This window comes from Schistocerca cancellata, chromosome 2 (assembly GCF_023864275.1).
Source record: "Schistocerca cancellata isolate TAMUIC-IGC-003103 chromosome 2, iqSchCanc2.1, whole genome shotgun sequence".
Lineage (NCBI taxonomy): Eukaryota > Metazoa > Arthropoda > Insecta > Orthoptera > Acrididae > Schistocerca > Schistocerca cancellata.
Window position 1 is genome coordinate 971,570,444 of NC_064627.1, and position 26,706 is coordinate 971,597,149.

Here is a 26,706-nt window from a genome sequence, read left to right on the forward strand (position 1 = left end):
ATTCTTCGTGATAACAACTTTGAAGTGATTCCTCATGCTCCCTACTCACCTGTCCTGGCTACTAGTGACTTTTGGCTTTTTCCAACAATGAAAGACACTCTCCGTGGCCGCACATTCACCAGCCGTGCTGCTATTGCCTCAGCGAATTTCCAGTGGTTAAAACAGGCTCCTAAAGAAGCCTTCGCCGCTGCCATGGAATCATGGCGTCAGCGTTGTGGAAAATGTGTAAGTCTGCAGGGCGATTACGTCGAGAAGTAACGCCAGTTTCATCGATTTCGGGTGAGTAGTTAATTAGAAAAAAAATCGGAGGCCTTAGAACTTGAATGCACCTCGTACAGACGAGCCGTGCACCTCCTTCCTGGAGGAATGACTGGAACAGATCGACTGTCGCCTGCTCATGCATGGTTGTTCACATCGATGGGCGGTTTTCGTGATATCTGTGATACAATACCCACAGCCAACGTCCATCTTCAGGAGTTCTGGGAACAGGGGTGATGCAAAACTACTTTTGATGTGCGTATATAGGTGAAATGAGCCATCAGCACGCCTAACTACCATGCATCAGGCATGGGTTCGATTCCCGGCCGGGTCGGGGAATTTCTTCCCTTCTCGGAATGGATATTAGGTTGTCCTCATCATCATCTCGTCACAATCGACACGCTAGCTTCTCAGTGTCGCGTGTCAATTGAAAAGGCTTGTAGCGTGGCACCCACACTTCCCCATGTGGGGGCTCCAGGCAATCTGTTCCATACAATCGTTTCTTTTTATTTCATTTTGCTCTGTGGGCAGTGTGTTGTGAAATTTGTTGCGAATTGGCAGGAGCCAATTCACGAAGTTTGGAGGAAGCCGAAAGGCACGCGTTTAAGCTCACGAAGGCTGGCGTGAGGTCTGGAAAATGACAATGTAATTAATATAGCCAATAAGGTACGTTGCTGCTGGAATACTTAACTTTAATCCATAATTGGAGTACATCGCTCTTGACGGTACATTAATAACAATCTCAATATAAACTGGTAATGGCGCCTTGCTAGGTCGTAGCAAATAACGTAGCTGAAGGCTATGGTAACTATCGTCTCAGCAAATGAGAGCGTATTTGTCAGTGTAGCTTCGCTAGCAAAGTCGGCTGTACAACTGGGGCGAGGGCTAGGAAGTGTGTCTAGACCTGCCGTGTGGCGGCGCTCGGTCTGCAATCACTGACAGTGGCGACACGCGGGTCCGTCGTATACTAGCGGACCGCGGCCGATTTAAAGGCTACCACCTAGCAAGTGTGGTGTCTGGCGGTGACACCACAAAATTCACTGACCTGGATTACATCTATAGTTCGCGTTTGTTGTTGTCACAAGTAGTTAGTTTTGTATATTCATTTAAAAATATTATTTGCGATCTTTTGCCTCTAATAAATCTCGTAAAATTGAGGAATTATCTGAAACAAAAATGGCTGAACATAACCTCAAAAGAAAATAATCAAATTTGTTTTGATATCATCAGGTCACTGTTTTAGTAAGTTGTTAATCTTGGAATTTGTCTGTCTTCTTGTGCCGCCTCGCATTTTTGTAATTTTTCGCAGTTAAAAGTTTTATTGCATTTTTTTTAAAATTCTAGTTTTTAGCAACATTGCTTTTTCTTATTTGTAGTTCGTGCACTTCACGTATGAGTTGCTGTTTTACGCAATATGGTATGCGCTAGATTCGATCCTTTACACTGATGCAATTGTTTCAATGGAATATATGACGACTCAGTTATTAGCATCCAGATAGGTTATTAGTGATTCTGTCTTAAGGTCTGAGGTTACTGACTCTAATTTGACCCTGCATAATTTTGATTGAGGTGAATTGAAGTGTGTGAAATGAATTTTAGGCATAATACTTCCTGACCCACTGAGAAATCAGTTCCGTTGGTTCCCTCTTGCCGGTTTTATTCGTTTGCGCTACGCAGTATATTTGATTGTTTAAAATCTATTTACTCTTGTTTATTATTATCCATGTGTATAAATATTTTATCTGTTGTTTTAAGTAAGATCTTTTACATGACTTTACTGTTTGTCATGTTCCTCTTGGTGATTACTTCTGGAAACCTAGTAGCTTCACGACCCATCGCCTACAAATCGGACAAGGTAATCTGGTGTCTATTTATACACATTCTTGTGAGACTAAGCCGGTTATTTGTTTTTGAGTACTTCTTGGCCTCGCACGAGGCCTAAAAAAAAAAAGTCAAGGGCTGTTACTTGTTGGTTCTTTCACATGTTTAGTCTCGGTTTCCCCTTGCATTTAACATCTTCTCTACCAGTACATTGTTTTTATATGTTTTTAAATCTAGTTCGACTGTGTTTTGGGCTTGTAGTGCATTAGACTGTTAATTGGCTTCTGAAATTGTATTACACGGCACTTACAGTGTTTTTTAAATTCTGACCACGGCAGTTTCGTGCTTGGATATTTGTGTGCGCGTCATCCTGTATGCTTGACAGCATATTTTGCCAGTAAGTTCTTTATTTTCTTTTTTGCTAGACGAATTTTGCTAAATCTCAATCATGCCATTTGTATGATAGGTTGTATTTTTTTTCTCGTTGGCCAACCTGATGAAGCGAAATGCATTATTGGAGGGTAAGTAAAATAGAAAAACCAGTTTTGCAACCAAGACAGTTTGTTCTTTCATATTTAGGGAAAGGTTGTTATCAATGACAGTTGTGAGGTAATAAAGAATGCACTGTAGTACTATGATATGCTATATCTTTTTTTATAATTAGCACATTTTTGTAATTTATACATGTGATGAACTGAGACTGGACATTTACTGGATATGCGGAAACATGTTATAGTCTCAACCAGCAAATAGGTTGATTACATCACGATTGAGATGGGAGGTCCGAAAAACGTCCCATAAACAGCACTGTTTTGGTCTGCTGGTCCAGTATGAGGAACACGAAAGGACGATCCGCCTTGAAGATGATGGGACGGGATGGCTCAGAACCATCAAAGGATTCAATGCCGATTATCACCGCTGAAAAAGAACATAACATATAATGTCAACATTATCATTTAAAACATGGAAAACATTACCTATAGTTCAAATAAAAACAATGTCTAACTTCTTTTCGTCAGTAGCGAAAAGACTAATGAAATTAAATGCTTAAGATTCATTACGCTGGAAGAAGTGAGTAATGTTCGTGAGTATGTAAGCCTCATATAGAAGCGATGGTACCGATAAAGAGCACCTAGGCACGCATGGGAAAAAATTCGCGTGATGGGAGTCGGAGAAAGCCCGGTATCTATGGCAGTACTGGACGCGTCACTATACGTAAACTGCTTCCGTGGAAGGGAAGTTATTGGGGTATCGTGTATATTATTTCTCAACTGTGTATTTTTGTCGGTACGGCATATCTCCCACATCGTTAAACTAAAATTAATGAACAGTACGTCATTTTCAAAATTTCGTTCACCATTAATGACAATAAATGCACAAATACGGTAGTTCAAAGTTCACGTTTTCATTAAATGACTATTTTTGAAAACAGTTTTTTTTTAAATTATGTAGAATGTGCCATTTGTTGACAATCTTTTTAACGAACACATACGACAGCTGTTGCAGTCGTTTACATTCTTTATGCAACCGTAGTCAATTACGCAATTTCGGTGATACACGTCGATGTAAAAAATTTAGAAGGCGCCATCTATTGACAATCTACTTTTACTATTATGCACAACAGCGGTTGGAGCTGTCTACTTCCTTTAAGCAAGCCCTATGTTCTGCGCCAATGAACTGAATTACATCAACTTTCATCATCCCAGTTAAGTACCGTTTATTTTTATAGCTTAATGTATCTAACTTTTAATTCATAGCGACTTCAACGTTACGTTATACTTCCCCAAATCTCAGTACCATTAACCTGCATCGCCAGCAAAGATAAAAACAAAAAAAAGTCCTACCGGAAATATTTATTTCATACTAATTTTTCTTAACAAATGAGTAATTACAAAGACCAAACACTGTTAATTTTCCGCGAACGTTTTTTCTGCATTTCAGGTTTCCACATTCCACAGGGCGCAACATGCAGACCATGAGGGTGTTCCACACCACTGAAAAGTATCACAAATCGCAGAAGCAGAAATGCTAAACAAAGTGACGAACAAAGACAAAAATTTCGACTACATCAAGACAGAGAAGCTAAGCGCAGTCGCAGACAAGACCGATTCAATACTCAACGGCAACAGTCAGTACAAGACAATGACTTCGTGTCACCAAATTATCTATGTCATATCCTTCAAAACATGAGTGCAAGGAAACAACTACATAGCCTTCAAAAAACATATTGTTCTGCAGTTGTTTCCCTTGACACAAAGAACTGCAGACACGCAGCACCAAATGTGCGTACACTGGCTTACAGCGTTGGCTGCAGAGGTGTTCATTGACACTCCAGCTATTTATGTGTTGCCACAAGGAAAAGCTAACTTAGATCCTATTAAAGTTTGTGGAAGAGCTTCAAAACCTCACAGAACAGAATAATGACAATACTAAGAACTACCAAGAAAATATCAGACAGTTTAATATTGCTCTGGAATTTGCTTCAGTTCAGTTTAAGTAGTTTAACTTGGCTGATATTTCTGGTAGTGGTCGATATAGTTTAAAATACAGGGACAAATGTACCAAACGTCACGAAGTTTGCAGCCTTCTGCAGGAGTTGCGCTAACATTCGCTGGCCTCTTAACTATAGATTTTGATAATGAATTACAACATTTTAAAGCGAAACATTGAAAGGCCGTGAGATACGCGAAGATTTCTTAGATTACATAATGGTCAGACAGAGATTCAGAAATCAGATACTGGATTGTAAGGTGTGCCCAGGAGCAGATATACACTCAGATCAATATCTAGCTAGATTAGATTAGTACTTGTTCCATAGATCATGAATATGACACTTCGTAATAATGTGGAACGTGTCAGGTTAATAAAAGGTGTCTATCCAAGATATTACATTATACAAAATATTACATGACATTTAACATTTTTAAATTCTTTTTTTGGGTGGGGATGGGGAAATTACCCACTTACTATGTCCAAAAATTCATCTAATGAGTAGAAGGAGTTGCCATTCATAAATTACTTGGATTTTGTTTTAACTGCTATAAGGCTATCTGTCAGACTTTTGATGCTATTAGGTAAGTGACCAAAGACTTCGGTGGCAGCATAATTTACCCCCTTCTGAGCCAAAGTTAGATTTAACCTGGAGTAGTGAAGATTACACTGCTATTACTTTTGAATTCGTTCGGATTGTTAATAAAGAGATTTCATAAGTGAGTATATATATTGTGAGGCTACAGTGAAGATCCCTAGCTCTTTAAATAAGTATCTGCAGGATGACCTAGGATGAGCTCCAGCAGTTATTCCGATTACACGCTTTTGTGCAATGAACACTCTTTTACTCAATGATGAATTACCCCAGAATATGATGCCATACGAAAGAATGAAAATAGGCGTGTAAGCTAATTTACTGAGATGTATATCGCCAAAATTTGCAATGACCCTAATTGCTTAAGTAGCTGAACTCAAACGTTTCAGCAGATCTTCAGTGTGTTTTTTCCAGTTCATCCCCTCATCAATGCATACAGCTAGAAATTTTGAATATTGTACCTTAGTTACCGATTTCTGATCGAAATCTCTATTTATTAATGGTGTCATTCCATTTATTGTGTGGAACTGTATATACTGTGTTTTGTCAGAGTTTAATGAGAGCGCATTTGCAGAGAACCACTTAATGATTTTCTGAAAAACGTCATTTACAATTTCATCAATTAATTCTTGTCTGTTGGGTGTGATAGCTATACTTGTATCATCAGCAAAAAGTACCACCTTTGCATCTTCGTGAATATAGAATGGCAAGTCATTAATATATATTAAGAACAGTAGAGGACCCAAGACTGAAACTTGTGGCACCCCATCCATGATTGTTGCCTAGTTTGAGAAATCACTAGTTTTTTGCATATTATGTTAACTGCTTATTTCAACTTTCTGCACTCTTCCAGTTAGGTAAGATTTAAACCATTTGAGCGCTTTCCCATTCATACCACAGTACTTGAGCTTTTCTAGAAGTATTCCATGATTTACACAATCAAAATCCTTTGTGAGATCACAAAAAATCCCAACGGGTGACTTCTGTTTACTCAGAGCATTTAATATTTCATTAGTAAAAGTATATATAGCATTTTCCGTTGAAAAACCTTTTTGGAAACCAAATTGACATTTTGTTAAAACTTTATTTTTACAAAGGTGTGAAGCTACTGAACAATACATTACCTTTTGAAGAATTTTGGATAAGGCAGTCAGAAGAGAGATTGGGCGATAGTTGTTGACATCAGATGTATCCCCTTTTTTATGCAGTGCTTTAACAATGGCATACTTCAGTCTGTCTTGGAAAATTCCCTGCTTCAGAGAGCTATTACATATGTGGCTATGAATCCCACTTATCTCTTGGAAACAAGCTTTTATTCTCCTGCTGGAAATGCCATCAATTCCATGTGAGTTTTATTCTTGAAAGAATTTATTATCTTCCCAATTTCAGAAGGAGAGGTGGATGGAATTTCAACTGTATCAAATTAAATGGGCAAGGCCTCTTCCATTAACTGCCTTGCTTCTTCTAATGAACATTTAGATCCTATTTTCTCTACAACATTTAAAAATTGGTTATTCAAAATGTTTTCGATTTCCGGCTTATTGTTTGTCAAGTTTCCATTCACTTTGATGACAATGCCGTAATCTTGTACTCTTGGTTGCCCTGTCTCCCTTGTAATAATATTCCAAATAGTTTTGATTTTGTTATCAGAGGTATTAATCTCAGACTTGATGCACATTCTTCTGGACTTTTTAATAACCTTTCTTAATGTAGCACAGTAGTTTTTGTAATATTTCGCTGTTTCTGGGTCATTACTCTTTCTTATTGTTGGATACAGTTCCCTTTTGTGGTTACAAGATATTCTTATTCCTTTAGTAAGTCAAGGTTTTTTGCATGGTATCTTATAATTAGATATAACTACTTTCTTGGGGAAACAGTTTTGAAATTCTCTTACAAGTGTATCAAGAAATAAGTTATATTTTAAATTAGCACCAGGTTCCTTGAACACCTCATCTCAGTCTAACTGCTGAAGATTTTCTCTGAAATTTCTAATTGTTGAGTCATTAATTGAATGCACAACTGTGGACGGTAGTTTTGGATTACTGAATGAAGCTATGTCATATACTGTAGCTAGTTGAGCACCATGATCAGAAACGCCATTCTGTACAGGACAAGAATTCATACTTTTAAACTCATCTTGGTCTATAAAATTGTTATCTATCTATGTGCTGCTGCCCTTTACTACCCGAGTAGGAAAATCAATGACAGATGTCAAATTGAAAGAACTGAGCAAGACTTCCAGGTCATTCTTCCTATTACACTCTTCCAGTGAATCAACATTGAAGTCCCCACAAGTAATAATTTGCTTTCCCCTATCTGACAAATAGCACAACAAGGCATCTAAGTTTTCCCAGGAATAAATGAAAGTTTCCTGAAGGGGACCTATATACTGTTGCAATTATAAAAGAGCCTCCTTCAGTTTAAGCTGACAGGCACGTGCCCATATATGTTGCTCTAGACAAAACTTCATCACTAGTAGCGCTGAAGATAGGCTGAAATTGAAGAGGATAGTTAGGAAGAATCAATACAGAAAGAAGTGGGACACAGAAGTACAGAGGAATAACGAGATATGCTTGAATTTCTCTAAGGCTAGAGATCAATAAAAAATAGCTCAACAGGCAGTACAATACAGCTGAAGAGAGTGGAGGTCTCTGAAAAGAGCAATTACATATGTTCGAAAGAAAAACATAGGTACAAAGAAGGTAACTGCGTAGATACCATAAGTAACAGAATACATACTGTAGCTGACAGCTAAAGAAGGGAGTAAAAATATGTGCAGGGAAATTCAGAAAAACAGAAATACAAGTCGCTGAGGAGTGAAATAAACAAGAAATGCAGGGAAGCTAAGACGAAATGGGTGCATGGAAAATGTGATGAAGTTGAAAAAGAGATGATAATCGGAAGGACTGACTCAGCATGCAGGAAAGTCAAAACCGGTGAAATTAAAAGCAAGGGTGGTAACATTAAGAATGCAAAGGGAGTTCCACAGTTAAATGCAGAGGAGAGACCGGATAGGTGGAAAGAGTATATTGAAGGCCTCGATAAAGGGGCGATAGAAGTAGAAACAGGAGTCGAGTATAAAGAAGTAGGGGACCCTGTATTAGAATAAAAATTTAAGAGAGCTTTGGAGGACTTAAGCTAAATAATATAGATAGGATAGATAACATTCCATCAGAATTTCTAAATTCATTGGGGAAGGTGGCAACAAAAGGATTATTGACGTTGGTGTGTAGGCTGTATGAATCTGGTGACATATCATCTGACTTTCGGAAAAAAAAAACATCGTCCACACAATGTCGAAGACTTCAAGAGCTGACAAGTGCGAGAATTAGCGCAAACTGAGCTTAACAGCTCATGCATCCAAGTTGCTGACAAGAATAATATACTGAAGAATGGGAAAGAAAATTCAGGCTGTGTTAGAAGACGATCATTTTGGCTTAAGTAATGGTAAATGCACCAGAGAGACAATTCTGACGCTGCGGTTGATAATGGAAGCAAGACTAAAGAAAAATCAAGACGCATTCGTAGGATCTGTCGACCTGGAAAGAGCGTTCATAAGTGTAAATTGGTGCAAGATATTCGAAATTCTGAGAAAAATAGGCGTAAGTTATAGGAAGAGACAGGTAATATACAATATGTACAAGAGTGAAGAGGATGTCCAGGAACGAGTTCTCGGATTGAAAATGATGTGAGACAGGTAAGTTGTCTTCCAACCCTACTGTTCAATCTGTACATCGAAGAAGAAATGCTGGAAGTAAAAGAAAATCCAAACTGAAAGCATATCAAAATTCGCTGACGACATTGATATCCTGAGTGAAAGTGAAGAAGAAATACATGATTTGCTAATGGAACGAACAGTCTAATGCGAACAGATATGGGTTGAGAGTTAACTGGAGAAAGACGAAAGTAATGAGAAGTAGCTGAAATGAGAACAGCGAGAAACTTAACATCGGGATTGATGCACATGAAGTAAATGAAGTTAAGGAATTCTGCCACTTAGGCAGAAAAATAACCTATGGCGGACACAAAAAGGAGGATTCCAAAAGCAGACTAGAACTGGTAAAAAGGGCATTCCTGACCAAGAGAAGTCTGCTAGTATCAAACATAGGTCTTAATTTGAAGAAGAAATTTCTGAGAATGTGCGTTTGGAGACAGCATTGTATGATAGTGAAACATGGACTGATGGAAAATCAGAACAGAATAGATATTAGATTAGATTAGATTCAGTTTTCGTGCCATTGACCCAAAAATGAGATGATTCTCGTGGGTGTGGAACAAGCCAGAAAATATAACATAAAACATTTGAATATAACACTTACCACCGTGATCATTTGTCAGGGAGTGCCGGAATAGGTGATTACAATGTGGTAAACTGAGACAGGAAATACTCACAGAATTAACACGCTGTCAGAATAAAACATTGTTATGCACTATTAATAAATTTATCATAAACAAAATACCTAATCCTGACTGTTGTGACCAAGTACTGTCAAAACTGAAATCTGATAGACATTTTTACTTATGCTGGCTTAACAGTCTGTTAAGATACTCATCTATAGAGGAAGTTACCTATCAAAAAGTCTTCCACACTCTGTTTAAACCGTGCTTTACCTGAATGGTTTCTGGCAATTGCATGAAAATGCGTGCTCCTGAATATTGGACCCCTATTTCGACCAAGGTAAGTGATTTGAGGTCTTTATGTAGATTGTGCTTCTACATAGTATTGATACTATGTCTTGACCTATTGGTTGGAAATAGAGATATATACTTGCAAAAAATTTCATTAAGAAATAAATATACCGAGAAGCAGTGGTTAGAATACAAAGTTCTCTGAACAGGTTTCTACATAATGTTCTTGAATTTACACCGCAAATGATTCTTATCACACACTTTTTCACCCTAAAAACTTTTGCTCGCTTTGATGACTTACCCCAGAATATGATCCCATATCGCCTACATCAGACATCATTCTCGCTGCAAATACAGACTTGTTTAGGCGCTAAAGGAATTCTGTAGTATGCCTTTCCCAACAGAATTTACTATCGAGTTGCAATACCAGAAATTTGAGATTGTCAAGCTCTTCGATCTGAATGTCTTCATTTGTTATACACATGCTGTAAGGAAATCTCTTACAGGTTCTGAACTGCATGTAGTGGGTCTTCTCAAAGCTTAATGACAGTATATTAGCTTTAAATAATTTATTAATATCAGTGAAAATTTGATTAGCAGCTATTTCTAAATCTGTACTTGACTTGCTACTTTTTGTAATGTTTGTACATCTGCAAACAGAACAAACTTAACATCTGACAATGTAACAGATGAGAGGTCATTAATGTGCACAAGAAAAAGCATTGGACCCAAGATGGAGCTATTTTGCAACGACACCCTTTGTCTCCTTTTAGATAGATAAGACTCAAACCATTTCGCAGCATTACCGGCGACCCCATAATATTCTAATTTACTTAATGGAATGCTGTGGTCCACACAGTCAAAGGCTTTTGACAGGTCACAGAAAATGCCAGTAGCCTCTAATTAATTATCTAATGAATTAAGTACATTCTCACTGTAAGTGTAAATAGCTTTTTCTACGACACAACCCTTACGAAATCCAAACGGTGACTTGGACAATATATAATTTTCAGTCAGATGCTTAAGGAGACACTTGAACACAACCTTTTCAAATATTTTTGAGAAAACCGGCAAAAGTGAAACTGGTCGATAGTATGATGGTACCTCTTTATCCCCCTTCTTGTAAAGAGGCTTAGCATAAGCATATTTTAGTCAGTCAGGAAATGTTCCACTGGTAAGAGATTGATAACACAAATACAAGCTTTTGAGATGTGATGCAACAGACGAATGTTGAAAATTAGGTGGATTGATAAAGTAAGGAGTGAAGAGGTTCTATGCAGAATCGGAGAGCAAAGGAGTATATGAAAAACACTGACCAGGAGAAGGGACAGGATGACAGGACATCTGTTAAGACATCAGGGAACGACTTCCGTGGTACTAGAGGGAGCGGTGGAGGGCGAAAACTGTAGAGGAAGACAGAGATTGGAGTACATCCAGCAAATAATTGGGGACATAGGCTGGAGGTGCTACTGTGAGATGCTGGCACAAGAGCCGAAATCGTGGCTGGCTGCATCAAAACAATCAGAAAACTGAAGACCCAAAATAAAAAAAAAAGCGAATGAAGTTAATAACCCCGTTGCAGGGAAATGAATTGCAAGTAATGCTTGACACACATAATCCTTAAACACAGTTGTCTAAATGCATAAACGATGTAGCTCACAACATACGTGATGTCCATTTTTTATAATGAGACTAATATGCGTTACTACTGTTCAAAATATAATAGCTTTTATTACTAAATCCTTGCTTTTACTTGTTTCTCCATTACTACAAATGTATTACCTATCGGTGACTGATGAGGACAGAGTGGGAATTATTTGCACGGCTGAACTGATATTCGTGTATCAATAGTTGTGTTACGAGAGAAGCCAGCCGCGTCGTGAAGAATTATGCGTGAGTTTTGACTAAAATGAGACGTGTCGAGTACTGCTTTTTCTTTTAATTTATGAAATGGTTTTACAAGTACACAAAAATACAACAACCGGTTCTAAATTTCCTGTACTTCACGTCACGCAACTGCAAATTCCCAAATTTCACAACCAGCTCCGAACACTCAGAAGTGGTGTAGAGTCCTCAGATTACAGTCAAATGCACGAAGGGGCTACAGGTGTTTCTATTAGGCACCTGTCACTGCAACAACGGACGTCTCCACGTAGCGTACTGGAGTGACAGTGGTTATTCGCAATACACACGAGCAATATCCAGAACAGGAAAGCTATTGTGGAGGATGCCATTCCCCCATCCCTTCCCCCCCCCCCCCCAACCATCATCACTCCCTCTCCCGACAGCTTACAAATAGAAGATCGAGAGCAGTTTATGAAAATAAAAGACAGTAAAATCAGTTTCAGTCATCCGTAGGTAACAGACAGCTCAACGATTGAAGGCCGTCCAGAGGTTTGTATTGTGTTTGTAAGGAAGGCATCTCGGTGAATTTACGACGTCGTTGTGGCTTATCCACTCCCATGCACTCACTGGGAGCAGAGATGTGGGTTTTTTTAAATCTCATTTTGTTTTATATTGTTCCTTGTCTTTGTTCATGGCGGACTCCGGATGACACCCGTTCAGGTTGATCCGTTCACTCAGTTTTTTTTTATTACAGAGGGTAGCTAAACCCTCTGTCCGAACACGCTGAGCTACCGTGCCGGCATAGTAAATAACACATAAGCACTGACTTACGAAGTGTGGGAACAGAAACCTCACTAACATGAGTAATCAAGTAAGAGTACTGTGTGCTCCCAGAGAAAGGGATGAGAACCAATACTGGCCTGGGCTCGGCAGTGGATACTGTCATACTGAATGTTTCCTTTGGTGGCACCACTCCTGCATGCTTTCTATGTGCCCTTTCAGGTTCCTTTGTTAGTGGTCGATGGTGGCTAAAGGTGCGCTTCGTCTGAGGTCCTGTCACTGCATTAAGCTGATGTAAAAGATTTTCCACTCCATGGCATGGTGATACAGCAACCGCTATATCGAAAGAGGAGTAGAAAACGGTTTTGGTTGTGATGTTGAAATTACTGTTTATTCATTCATCAATAACGCGCGTTTCATCCAATTCAAGTCATCTTCAGACTACCCTACATTAAAATCCAATCGAATTCTACATCTACACGGATCCTCTAAAAATCATATTTAAGTGCCAAACCACCTTCAGAATAGTTCTCTGTTATTCCAATTTCGTACAGCGCGCGGAAAAAGCGAACATCTATATTTTTCCATGCATGCTCTGATTTCCTTTATTTTATTATGAAGATCATTTCTCCCTGTGTAGATCGGCCTCACCAAAATATTTTCACATTCGGAGGAGAAAGCTGGTGATTGAAATTTCGTGAGAAGTTTCCGAAGCAATGAAAAACGCCTTTGTTTTAAAGATGTCCACCCTAATCCTGTGTCATTTCAGTGACACTTTCTCCCCTGTTTAGCAATGATAGAAAACGTGCTACCTTTCTTTGAACTTTTTCGATATACTCCGTCAGTCCTATCTGGTAAGGACCCCACACCGTGCAGCAGTATTCTAAAAGAGGACGGACAAGCTTAGTGTAGGCAGTGTCCTTAGTAGATCTGTTACATTTTCCTTAGTGTCCTGCCAATAAAACACAGTCTTTGGTTAGCTTTCTCCACAACGTTTCCTATGTGTTCCTTCCAATTTAAGTTGTTCGTAATTGCAATTTCTAGGTATTCAGTTGAATTTATGGCCTTTAGATTTGCGTGATTTATCGTGTAATCGAAGTTTAATGGGTTCCTTTTAGCACTCATGTGGATGACCTCACACTTTTCATTGTTTACAGTCAATTGCCAATTTTTGCACAATACAGATATCTTTTCTAAATCGTTTAGCAGTTTGTTTTGATCTTCTGATGATTTTACTAGTCGATAAAAGACAGCATCATCTGGAAACAACCTACGACAGATGCTCAGATTGTCTCCTAAATCGTTTATATAGACAAGGAACAGTAAAGAGCCTATAACGCTACATTGGTGAACACAAGAAATCACTTCTGTTTTCTCGATGACTTTCCGTGAATTACTACGAATTGTGACCCGTCAGACAGGAAATCATGAATCCAATCACACAACTGAGACGATATTCCATAAGCACGCAGTTTCACTAGAAGCTGCTTGTGTGGTACAGTGTCAAAAGTCTTCTGGAGATCTAGAAATACGGAATCAATTTGAAATCCCTTGTCAATACCGCTCATCACTTCGTGTGAGTAAGGAGCCAGTTGTGTTTCACAAGAACAATTTTTTCTAAATCCGTGTTGACTATGTGTCAATAGACCGTCTCTTCGAGTAATTCATAATTTCGAACACAATATATGTTGCAGAATATTGCTGTATGTCGACGTTAATTATATTTAGTGAATTACTGCTACTACCGTTCTTGAATATTGGTGTGCAACTTTCCAGTCTTTGGGTACGGAAGCTTGAGGCTACCTTGGGTTTGGACGAAATTAGCAAATTAAAAAATTGGAATTACCGTGTCCATAATTATTACGCTCGCCTATCTTTGTTCAGGTCATGGCCGGCGAAAGGCGAAAAAATGATTCAAATGGCTCTGAGCACTATGGGACTTAACTGCTGTGGTTATCAGTCCCATAGAACTTAGAGCTACTTAAACCTAACTAACCTAAGGACATCACACACATCCATGCCCGAGGCACGATTCGAACCTGCGACCGTAGTGGTCGCGCGGTTCCAGACTGTAGCGCCTAGAATTGCTCGGCCACCGTGGTCGGCGGGGAAGGCCCGTTAAGCGGCTCCGCCGGCGAGGAGAGAGAAGTTACCGACTGCAGTGACTATGGACAGCTTTCCTCGTGCCTGCTGGCTGGCCATAACATAAGAAATCGGCTTGGCGAAAGGCGAAAAAATTATTCAAATGGCTCTGAGCACTATGGGACTTAACTGCTGTGGTTATCAGTCCCATAGAACTTAGAACTACTTAAACCTAACTAACCTAAGGACATCACACACATCCATGCCCGAGGCAGGATTCGAACCTGCGGCCGTAGTGGTCGCGCGGTTCCAGACTGTAGCGCCTAGAATTGCTCGGCCACCTCGGCCGGCGGGGAAGGCCAGTTAGGCGGCTCCGCCGGCGAGGAGAGAGAAGTTACCGACTGCAGTGACTATGGACAGCTTTCCTCGTGTCTGCTGGCTGGCCATAACATAAGAAATCGGCTTGGCGAAAGGCGAAAAAATTATTCAAATGGCTCTGAGCACTATGGGAGTTAACTGCTGTGGTTATCAGTCCCATAGAACTTAGATCTACTTAAACCTAACTAACCTAAGGACATCACACACATCCATGCCCGAGGCAGGATTCGAACCTGCGGCCGTAGTGGTCGCGCGGTTCCAGACTGTAGCGCCTAGAATTGCTCGGCCACCTCGGCCGGCGGGGAAGGCCAGTTAGGCGGCTCCGCCGGCGAGGAGAGAGAAGTTACCGACTGCAGTGACTATGGACAGCTTTCCTCGTGTCTGCTGGCTGGCCATAACATAAGAAATCGGCTTGGCCGGTAATTGTGGGTGAAGCCGCGCTGTCGACTTGTATCTCCATTACTGTGGAATTGTCTTGTAACTCTACCGCCGACCACCTTGAACTGCAATCGGTGCTAGCGTTATACCTTTGGGAGAACTTTTTGAGATGTGACCGGGAATATCTAATGAGAACAGAGCAAGGAAACTGGGATTCGTTCCCGAAACACACCAGCAAAGTATAAACAATAACAAACGGTGGTCAGGAACAAGCAAGTTCTAACATTACATATTAAAACAGGTCTCTAGCGTAATTAGGCATTGTTGTGTCAAACAAGATGATTAAGCATAAGGCAGTGCTTCCTTGACACACACACTAAACGCTTTCGTTACATCTGTTCACACCACAACACAGTAACCTAACCTTGCAGATAAATATGCTACTAACTGGTAAGTCAGATAAGCAAATCGCCAATGAGGCAGGAAACAGTAACACATGCCATTCAACAACACATATCTTAAATGAAACAGGTGCAACAGTTTATATAACCAAATACCGACTCACATGAAATCAGTAGCAATACTGAAAAGGGAAAAGCTTGAAATGATTCTGAATTTAAATCAGGGGTCTACTAATGATCATAATCTATAACCATTATGTTATACAGGGTCTCCAAGCCTGTGCATTAACCAACTTGTATTAGAATAGATAACACAGTCAACATTTCTTTCTTAAACTCGGTTTGATGCGACTAAACAGAGTACAAATCTAACTACAGTGGCTACGAAAGAGCCTTTTCGTTGCTTCATCAAATAACCAGGCTGGTCCATGAGGAACCTTAAATTTCATGGTTTGAAGAACCATGCTCATTGCTCTAAGCACTATGGGACTTAACATCTGATGTCGTCAGTCCCCTAGACTCAGAACCACTTAAACCTAACTAACCTAATGACATCACACACATCCATGCCCGAGGCAGGATTCGAACCTCCGACGGTAGCAGCAGCGCGGTCCCGGAGTGAAGCGCCTAGAATCGCTCGGCCACAGCGGCCGGCAGAACCATGCTCATTATCAAAACAACACTAGTATGTATGAGAAAATGTAAGTACTCTTATCATTAATTATCAGTTAAGTAAAGCACAACAAACTATAACTCTTTAAATAACAAATGTGCTTTCATAAGCAGTCTTTTGACTTCCTCAAAATTATAATTGGCTGTGCAAATGACAACACAACTTTAAATTCCAGTTCAGCCACTTTCTCATAATCGGTTAGGACACGCGGAACTAAATTCACTACGATAGGAATTCCGTCCAAGTTTGTGATTTGGGGTCATCATGGGCGTAAGTTTTTAGTAACACCACGAGTATTATTAAAATTAAGCAAATTTCACAAATACCTGGTCTATTTACAGAATGCCAAATACAAAACAATTTAGTAGAAGGCTGGTGGCACTGACGGCACAATTTTCAGTGGCTGTTAACCTGCAGCCATGACAGAACTGTTGGCCTCGTCCTATTACTGATCTTGGCATTGAAATAATATTTTTATAGGACCAAAAACCAAGCCGTGATAATGATATCACCAAATTCACCATCCGAGGCCCATAAATACTGCCTTTGGGCTCATCTGGCCTCAAAACTTCAGGAATATGAGCCACTATGATCCGCTCCCCATTCTCCCACCCATCCACCCACCCACCCACGAACCATGGACATAGCGGTTTGTGGGGAGGCTTGCGTGCCTCAGCGATACAGACAGCCGTACCGTAGGTGCAACCACAGCGGAGGGGTATCTGTTGATAGGCCAGACAAACGTGTGGTTCCTGAAGAGGGCAGCAGCCTTTTCAGTAGTTGCAGGGGCAACAGTCAGGATGATTAACTGACCTGGCCTTGTGACACTAACCAAAACGGCCTTGCTGTGCTGGTACTATGAACAGCTGAAAGCGAGGGGAAACTGCAGCAGTAATTTCTCCCGAGGGCATGCAGCTTTACCGTATGGTTAAATAATGATGGCGTCCTCCTGGGTGAAATATTCAGGAGGTAAAATAGTCCCCCATTCGGATCTCCCAGCGGGGACTACACAGGAGGACGTCGTTATCAGGAGAAAGAAAACTGGCGTTCTACGGATCGGAGCGTGGAATGTCATATCCCGTAATTGGGCAGGTATGGGGAAGGGAAATGGATAGGTTAAAGTTATGTACAATGGGAAATAGTGAAGTTCGGTGCCAGGAGGAACAAGAGTTTTGGTCAGGTGGATACAGGGATATAGATACAAAATCAAATGAGGTAACGCAGAAGTAGGTTTAATAATGAATAAAAAATAGGAGGGTGGGTAAGCTACTACCAACAGCTTAGTGAACGCATTATCGTAGCCAAGAATGGCACGAAGTCCACGCCTACCACAGAAGTACAAGTTTGTATGCCAATTAGCTCCGCAGATGACGAAGAGATTGAACAAATGTATGATAAGATAAAAGAAATCCAGCGAGTGAGGGGAGACAAAAATGTAATAGTCATGGGAGCCTGTAATTCGATAGTAGGAAAAGGAAGAGAAGGAAAAGTAGTAGGAGAATATGAAATGGGAGCAAGGAATGAAAGAGGAAGCCGCCTGGTAGAATTTTGCAAAGAGCGTAACTTAATCATAGATAACACTTGGTTTAAGAATAATGGAAGAAGGTTGTATACGTGGAAGAGGCCTGGAGACACTGGAAGGTTTCTGATAGATTATATAATGGTAAGACAGAGACTTAGCAACCAGATTTTAAACTGTAAGACATTTCTAGAGGCAGATGTGGACTCTGACCACAATTTATTGGTTATGAACTGTAGAGTAAAACTGAAGAAACTGCAAGAAGGTAGGAACTTAAGGAGATGGGATCTGGATAAACTGTAAGAACCAGATGTTTTAGAGAGTTTCAGGGAGAGTATTAGGGAACGATTGACAAGAACGGGGGCAAGAGATACAGCAGAAGAATGGATAGCTTTGAGAGCGGAAATAGTGAAGGCAGCAGAGAATCAAGTAGGTAAAAAGACGAGGGCTAATATAAATCCTTGGGTAACAGAAGAGATACTGAATTTAATTGATGAAAGGAGAAAATACAAAAATGCAGCAAATGAAGCAGACAAAAATGAATGCAAACGTCTCAAAAATTAGATCGACAGGAAGTGCAAAATGGCTAAGCAGGGTGACGAGGACAAATGTAAGGATGGAGAGGCATGCATCACTAAGGGCAAGATAGATACTGGCTACACGAAAATTAAAGAGACCTTTGCAGAAAAGAGAGCCACTTACATGAATATCAAAGGTATCAAAGGCTCAGGTGGAAACCCAGTTCTAAGCAAAGAAGGGAAAGCAGAAAGGTGGAAGGAGTAGATAGAGGGTCTATACAAGGGCGAACTTCTTGAGGACAATATTATGGAAATGGAAGAGGAGGTAGGTGAAGATGAAATGGGAGACAGGATACTGCATGAAGAGTTTGACAGAGCACAGAAAGACCTAAGTCGAAACAAGGCCCCAGGAGTAGACAACATTTCATTAGAACTACAGACAGCCTTGGGAGAGCCAGACCTGACAAAACTCTACCATCTGGTGATAAAGATGTATGAGAAAAGCGAAATACTTTCAGACTGCAACAAAAATATAATAATTCCAATCCCAAAGAAAGCAGGTGTTGACAGTAGTGAAAATTAGCAAACTATCAGTTTAATAATTCACGGCTGCAAAATACTAACGCGAATTCTTTACAGACGAATGGAAAAACTGGTAGAAGCCGACCTTAGGGAAGATCAGTTTGGATTCCGTAGAAATGTTGGAACACGCGAGGCAATACTGACCCTACGAGTTATCTTAGAAGATAGATTAAGGAAAGGCAAGCCTACGTTTCTAATGTTTGTAGATTTTGAGAAAAGTTTTGACAATGTTGACTGGAATATTCTCTTTCAAATTCTGAAGGTGGTAGGGGTCAAATACTGAGAGGGAAAGGCTACTTACAATTTGTACATAAACCAGATGGCAGTTATAAGAGTCGAGGGGCATGAAAGGCAAGCAGTGACTTAGGAGGCAGTGAGACAGGGTTGTAGCCGATCCCCAGTGTTATTCAATCTGTATATTGAGCAAGCAGTAAAGGAATCTAAAGAAGAATTTGGAGTAGGAATTAATATCCACGGGGAATAAAAAAAAAAAAAAAACTTTGAGGTTTGCCTATGACGTAATTCTGTCAGAGACAGCAATGGACCTGGAAGAGCAGTTGAACAGAATGGACAGCGTCTTGAAAGGAGTATATAAGATGAACAACAACAAAAGCAAAACGAGGGTAATGGAATGTAGTCGAATTAATTCATGTGATGCTGAGGGATTAGATTAGGAAATGAGGCACTTAAAATAGTAATGAGTTTTGAAAATTGGAGATCAAAATAACTAATGATGGTCGAGGTAGAGAGGGTATAAAATGTAGACTGGAGATGGCAATAAAAGCGTTTCTGAGTAAGAGAAATTTGTTAACATCGAGTATAGATTTAAGTGTCAGGAAGTCTTTTCCGAAAGTATTTGTATGAAGGGTAGCCATTTATGGATGTGAAACCTTGATGATAATTGGTTTAGACAAGATGATACTAGAGGCTTTCGAAACGTGGTGCTTCAGAAGAATGCTGAAGATTAGGTGAATAGATCACGTAACTAAGGAGGAGATACTGAACATCATCGGGGAGAAGAGGAATTTGTGTCACAACTTGACTAGAAGAAAGCTTCGATTGGGAGGACATGTTGTGAGGCTTCAAGGGATTACCAGTTTAGTATTTGAGGGCAGAGTGGAGGGTAAAAATTTTAGATGGAGACCAAATGATGAATATAGTAAGCAGATTCAGAAGCATGCAGTTAGCAGTAGGTACTGGGAGATGAAGAAGCTTGCACAGGACAGGGTAGCATGGAGAGCTGCATCAAACCAGTCTCAGGACTGAAGACCGCAACAACAACATTATCCGCTGCTGCTAGCAGGATGTTAACCACAGCACTCCTTACTCGTCTCAAAGGACGAGCTGCCACTCGCGCCAGTCACACCTTTTTCACTCCGCCAGTCTACTTCCGGAGTTGGGGGGCTTCCCCACATATTTTATATTTAACCTTTCGCTCCCTAATTATGGACCAAGTCATTTATAGTAGATTACATAACAATCATTTCAGTAGTTATTTCAATTCACAAGCATAATTTAAACAATATCATTCAAAAATTTACATAACTGAAACATTTCTACTAGTCTAAGAATTTCCATGACAGATACAACATCATACATAAGCAATACTACAGACTGATATAGCAATATAGTTGCAGATACTAAATAGGTCAAAAATTGGTGTTACAGTCTCTCAGAAAAGAAGGCAACCTGGACTCACAAATGTTGGTCAACTTCTGTAACGAATGTGGATTCATTGTCACAGTGAAAATATTGCATGGTAAGCTATGTTGTAAACCTTATACTCCCTTTCATGTCGAAGGTGGTTAACGAGGTGATTTTTAATGTTCGGCGTGACAGACATTTAAAATTGTCGTCACCACAATAGTAAGTAGTTGCATCACCTTCAGTATCGAGTGGATAAGTTCTTAAGGCAAAAAGTTACACTGCAGTTGGGCTACATTGGTCGTGGAATTTCCTTTAACTGGATACATGTGCTTCCCCCGTTTTGCCGTGTTAGTTCTACAGAGTTTAATACTAGATATTTTAGGCGTGTATCTAATTATGAGTTTCATCTGTTGTAGTACTGGTCACTGTCGTGTAGCCTGTAATAGCTGCTTTTTTGAGGGCTTTGCTCGTTGGCCATTCAACCGCAGTTAATCTGATGTTGCTGGAGCGAGTAAGTTCTTGAAAGCCTATTGGCTGAGTGTCAGGTAGTTCACTATAAACTTTGGATTTCCACAATAAGTGGAAGCAATCTATGATGATTGGATTTTGTACATCCTTGAAGTTGAAATAAAATTAATTTTCTTCAACGACAAAACTGCCATTCTTCATGTAAGGCATTAAAGACCCAGTTCGCTGAAAATTTGGCGTTCGCCAGCTTTGGAATTCATGTTTTATTTCTTATATGGTATTTATAATTTCTTAACGCTGTAAGCTGCCTCGAGTGCTCTCGCATTTCGACAAAATCGAATTGCCTCTATATTTCTTTTAAAATAATATTCCTTGTACGACTATAGTCGAATAAAAGAGCCATCCATTTAATAAAGAGCATTCAACTGGTCAGTCCTTGTGTTCCCCTTTAATTTTCTTGCTTGTTTTTTAAATTATTTTGCTACAATGGCTGCATTTTGACTAAAATTTTTATAAGTGTGTTGGTCTCTAAATATAATAAGTCTCCCTCTGTGCAATCTTGCAAACAATGATCGTATTGCACTGTCTTCTCGTTCCTGATCGCCTTCCGCAAATTCTTTTATGGTATGAATTTTCTTCAATAATTTTTAAACAGTTATACATGGATCATTTGATTCAAAGAAATTTTTATAGCTGTGTTTTAAAACGCCTTCTTGGTTACCTGTTATCATTTTGGAATTTTATCCACTAATTTTTAAAGGTTAACTATTGATCTGTCGGTTAAAAAATTTTCCAAACAAATTTTTGCTAAACAGTTATCAATAAGACCTTGTGCGGTATTCCTGACGAACATATTTAATGCTGTCAATTTCTATTCCTCTATTTCTCCCACCCCCCACTCCTTTATCAGATATTGATTGTAAAACTTCCACAAAAATAAACCACTTTCGTCATGAGAAAGAAAAATAGTATATGCTCCGGTCATACGTTAAAACCACACCATCCGATAATCTTGAAATATACGGAATGTATTAAAAAAAGCAAAAACTACAACTTGTCATTTTCGTGAATGTTATAGATGTGAAATTATTACATTGCTGGGGCGCTTAATGTGATCCACTGAATACAAGGCAGGATCAGACCTGAAAAATCTGTCAAATGGTAAACATGCTGCAAGCGTCGTTCTACAACCTGCTACCACATACACACTACTGAACGCCGTGGCACATTAGGCCTGTGGCAAGTGTGCATTGACCACGGTAGATGGCATTAGTTCACCGTGAGATATAAAGTTTTATTTTTAAGAATGTTATTTAGAAGGTTTTATAAATAACTAAACAGATTTTGTAGAAACAATGAGTCTGGATAACGTACATTATTTACGGCAAGAGTTTTCTTAGCAAAAATGTGTCAAAGCTGAAATATAATAAGTTAAAATTGTGTGAAGTTAACTAAGGACGTAAAATCATAGGGAGTTTGTTATTAAAAAACGAAAAATAAATAAAAACAGAAGACAAGTACCAGGTGCAAATGGTCTCATAAGTCGAAGCAGGTCCTCCGGTGAAATAACAGTGCCGATGCAAGGGCACGTAAATCAAAGTCCTGAATAAATTTATGTTAAAAACGAACAATTACGTAATAAATTAATGAAATCACGTGTCGTAGCCTAGAGACATGTCTCTCACAGATTCTTTCCCTATTAAAGTAGCAAAAGAATAGACACAGAGTACAGTTACAGTTGTGTACAGGAGTACACACAAGGTAGAAATTAATCCAGGATAAAACTACTTAACTACTCGATAATTAGCTATACAGACACCGGGGCGTATAGATTTAGTTATACATTCATAGACTGACTTGTAGCGCCGATACGGAGGCCCACAAACTGAATTCTGGATAACGCTGAAACAGTGTAAGAGGTGCTAGTGGTCCGAGAGTGCCAAACACTGGCCTGGCAAGACTTTTATAATACAGTATGAGAAGATGAGAATTAGTCAAATAAGTAAAGGGGTAATTACTATTGAACTGAAAAGTGATGAACACTGAGTAAGCTAACAATGCTATTTTGGGGCGATTAGCGTTTCTCTGCTAGTAGAAGGCAATGCTATCGGGGAGCCTGGCGTCATCAGTTTTGCTACATATTATTAAGCAAGAAACATACTATATCAGAATACACTTGGGTTTTGTTAGCCAGCTGATCGTTTAGAAGACCCTCCTTTCTTCCTCCTGTATGCTCTGAAACCTCCATTTCCTCGAGGGTATTTAATTTCTTCCCTTTCTGTGCATAATCCAGTGTTTTCAAATTCTATAGAGCTGGAGAACGGTGAGTAGTTGTCTTTAAATGCACCCCATTAGACAGAAAAACAACGATGTGCTAGCAGACTGCATTTTCCAATGTAAGCGGGAAATCACCGTGAGTACAAATCAACACATTCTTAACGAACTGTTTTTCGATCTAAAAGCAAGTAAAAATGTAAATAAATTAATTACAGAGCACTGATGATGCTTTACATCAATAAAGCGAAACGCCCCTGGTGAAAAATAATGACACATTTTTGTAGTTGCAACGACAGAGCAAATATGTCCTCAAGAAATGTAAAGCAACTACGGACAATATGGCCACACAAATGAAGAATTTAATGTCACTTTGTCACTGTTTGATCTTGGTGTCCTGTTGGCAAGTTCCCCAGTCCCATAGATACCTTTCAACTCGTGCAACACGCTTGTGCCACATGATTGTGGACAGAGCGGGTCACGTGACAGATTCGAGAGATGCTTCAGCAGAGCTCAGGAGAAGCGCAAGTGGGAGCAGGCAGCTAGTTACAAAGATCAGAACTGTAGCGACCGTCACGAAAATAGGTTCAAATGGTTCAAATGGCTCTGAGCGCTATGGGACTTAACTGCTGAGGTCATCAGTCCCCTATAACTTAGAACTACTTAAACCCAACTAACCTAAGGACGTCACACACATCCATGCCCGACGCAGGATTTGAACCTGCGACCGTAGCGCGAAAATAGGCACCTCAAGGTCATCTCACTGTCTTACAGCATTGCCAGTTAGTGATAGTTTCAAGTATTAGTAAAAATTCCTAAAAAATGTTAGACATCTCTATTTTTAATCCAGAATATGGCGGGGTGCTTTTCAAAAGAAAAATTCTCCTCAGCTGATACGAACAAAAATTAAAACTAATGTTGCAACAAATCTTGAAAGAAAATGATTTTTTTAATTTAACATGTGGAAAAAGCAGAACCACTTGCATATTTGGATTGAAAAAAAAAGTAGGAACGTTCTCAAAGTTTATAGACGTATGTGACACATACTTAATCATAAAAACGTAAAACCATTCCGAGATAAAGAAAAAACACCGTAAGAGGTATGAAACTGTTCCACCTGTCTAACGTAAATTGTCATCTCTGATTAATTTGCGTTCAGCTGGACCCTGCAGAAAGTTCGAGCGAAAAAGTTCTTAAAAAAACTGTATTATTAATTTTGGCAACAAATGAGACATCATTATTTTATCGTACCAATCATGAACGCGACGGCACCTGAGTAATTTTATGCCGGGGCCAGGTCTACTTCAGACAGCTCGGACTAATACCACCGAGAATATACTCTGCCTCCCGATTTTTTATTTATTTGCAGGCGCTATATACCCTTTCTTACCCTACCCATCACCCAAATCACCGATAAACGCTGTAGGAAAGTAACAGCAGGTATTTTCAACCCACTATTTCCTTTGAAGTCGAGCCAAATATATTTAGTCGTGTGGTTTTGTGAAACCCAAGTTTTATCGAAGTCCACTACAAACCTATAGTCCTCAGCACGCAATATGTGCATTGTACACAAAAACGTTGCTTTTGTCTCTGCGTTCCATTAAGAATTTTCGTCTGTCATTACACTTTCTGAGCCAAAAAGCAAGTAGGCAGAGAAGATACCTGAACCAGACTAATTAACTATTTCACGGAGTTCCTCCGGTATTTTTCTGGTCGTCGGCTCCCCTCCTCTCCCGTAGTAACCATGTACAGTTTTTGTTAAAAATCATTAAATTCCGTAATTTCCATTTCGTTGGTATCCCTTCCTTTGAGGATTAAAGCACGTGCTCACATCTGGTGATTCTGCCGATGTTGCTGCACTGTTAATATGGAATACAGTTGGTTCGGAAATACCACAAACATCTGCTATCATTTTATGAACTTGGCCAACATTTATATTATTCGTGGTTTCTTCACTGTCGGCCGGATCAGAGAAAAACTTCAGTACGTTTTATATGAGCATCTCAGTTTATCTTCGAATGTCTTGTCGCCCTTTATGCCCAGCGACCAGATGTGACCTCTGCTCATGCGTTAGGCTCACTACAAAACACGAGTCAATGCACCTTTCAGCAGAGGACTGAACACATCATAGCACATGGTATCACGCGAACACATGATAACATTCGCGAACACTCATAATTTTGCTGGCTGCATCGTTGCTGCAGCGTGTATATGGCAACAAGCTGTGAAGCGGACGAATCACAGCGGTTCGCGCCTGACGACGTCACCAAGCGGGCATGATGCTGAGGGACCTATGGTGACGGCCACTCTTGCCACATCTCCCGGAAGGCAGTGCCGTAACCGTGTTCGGCGAGGGGCGGATACGGCTGTGTCAGTGGCCGAGACTTGCGGCTCGGGCTGAGACTGGAGACTGGTAGCGAAGGAAGTCTGGGCCTGAAGAGACGCCAGCGTGATCAGCTGCTGGAGTGACAGGAGGCGGAGTGCCTCGGCTGGTGCCAAGTCTGAGGGACCTCAAGAACTGGTACCGGGCGAGGTGGCGTAGAGGTAAGCACTGGACTCGCATTTGGGTGGACGACGGTTCAGATCAGCGTCGACCATCCAGACTTAGATTTACCGTGGTTTCGCTATATCGCTCAAGCTAAGAGACAGGATGATTCCTTTGATGGTGCACGGCCGATCTCCTTCCCCATCCTTGAAACCGAGTTTGTGCTGCGTCTCAAATGACCTCGTTGTCGAAAGGAAATTAAACAAAAATCTTCCTTCGTACCTACCTCAGCGACTGGTGTGTGTAGGACGGTTGCCGTGCGTGTCAACGTGCAGGATGACGGGGCCGCAATGTGGACAATAACGGGGGAGCTGCTTTCTTTAGGTGGTCGGAAGCACAGCAGTTATAGGATAAGGTGAAGGAGTGGCTCCCGATGGTCATAAGAAATAGTACCAGAGTGCTATCGCCTGGTGACTTTGTGATTGAAGTGGTGTAGCATGTCATGTACTAACGTTCTTTCCCTGTAGCGACTTTCTGGACAGAGATAGATTACCTGAATGAAAGTTTGCGATTGATCTTTCACGACTAGTATGTATGTAAAATATCGTAGATGACGATAACTTTGGATTTAGGAAAGGTAAAGGCAACAGAGAGGCAATTTTGACATTGCCGTTCATAATGGGAGCGGGAATGAAGAGAAATAAAGACACGTTCAAGGCATTTGTCGACCTGCTAAAAGCGTTCCACAATGTTCGAAATTTTGAGAAAAATGAAGCTATGGGGAAAGACAAGTAATGTATAATATGCGCAAGAATCATAGGGAAAAATAAGACGAGAAGACCAAGAACAAAGTGCTCAGGTTAAAAGGGTTGTAAGACCAAGA

General features: G+C 40.1%; 1 protein-coding gene across 1 annotated transcript in view; it reads right to left on the minus strand.

The window, feature by feature from the left end:
- Nucleotides 1–2,712: 2,712 nt before the first annotated feature.
- Nucleotides 2,713–26,706, minus strand: part of LOC126162936 (leukocyte elastase inhibitor-like) — a 192,561-nt gene continuing 168,567 nt past the window's right edge. Inside the window, exon 8 of the mRNA XM_049919764.1 lies at nucleotides 2,713–2,997. Within this exon, the coding sequence (XP_049775721.1) occupies nucleotides 2,843–2,997 (155 nt within the window). The 3' untranslated portion in view covers nucleotides 2,713–2,842. The remainder of the gene's footprint in view (nucleotides 2,998–26,706) is intronic.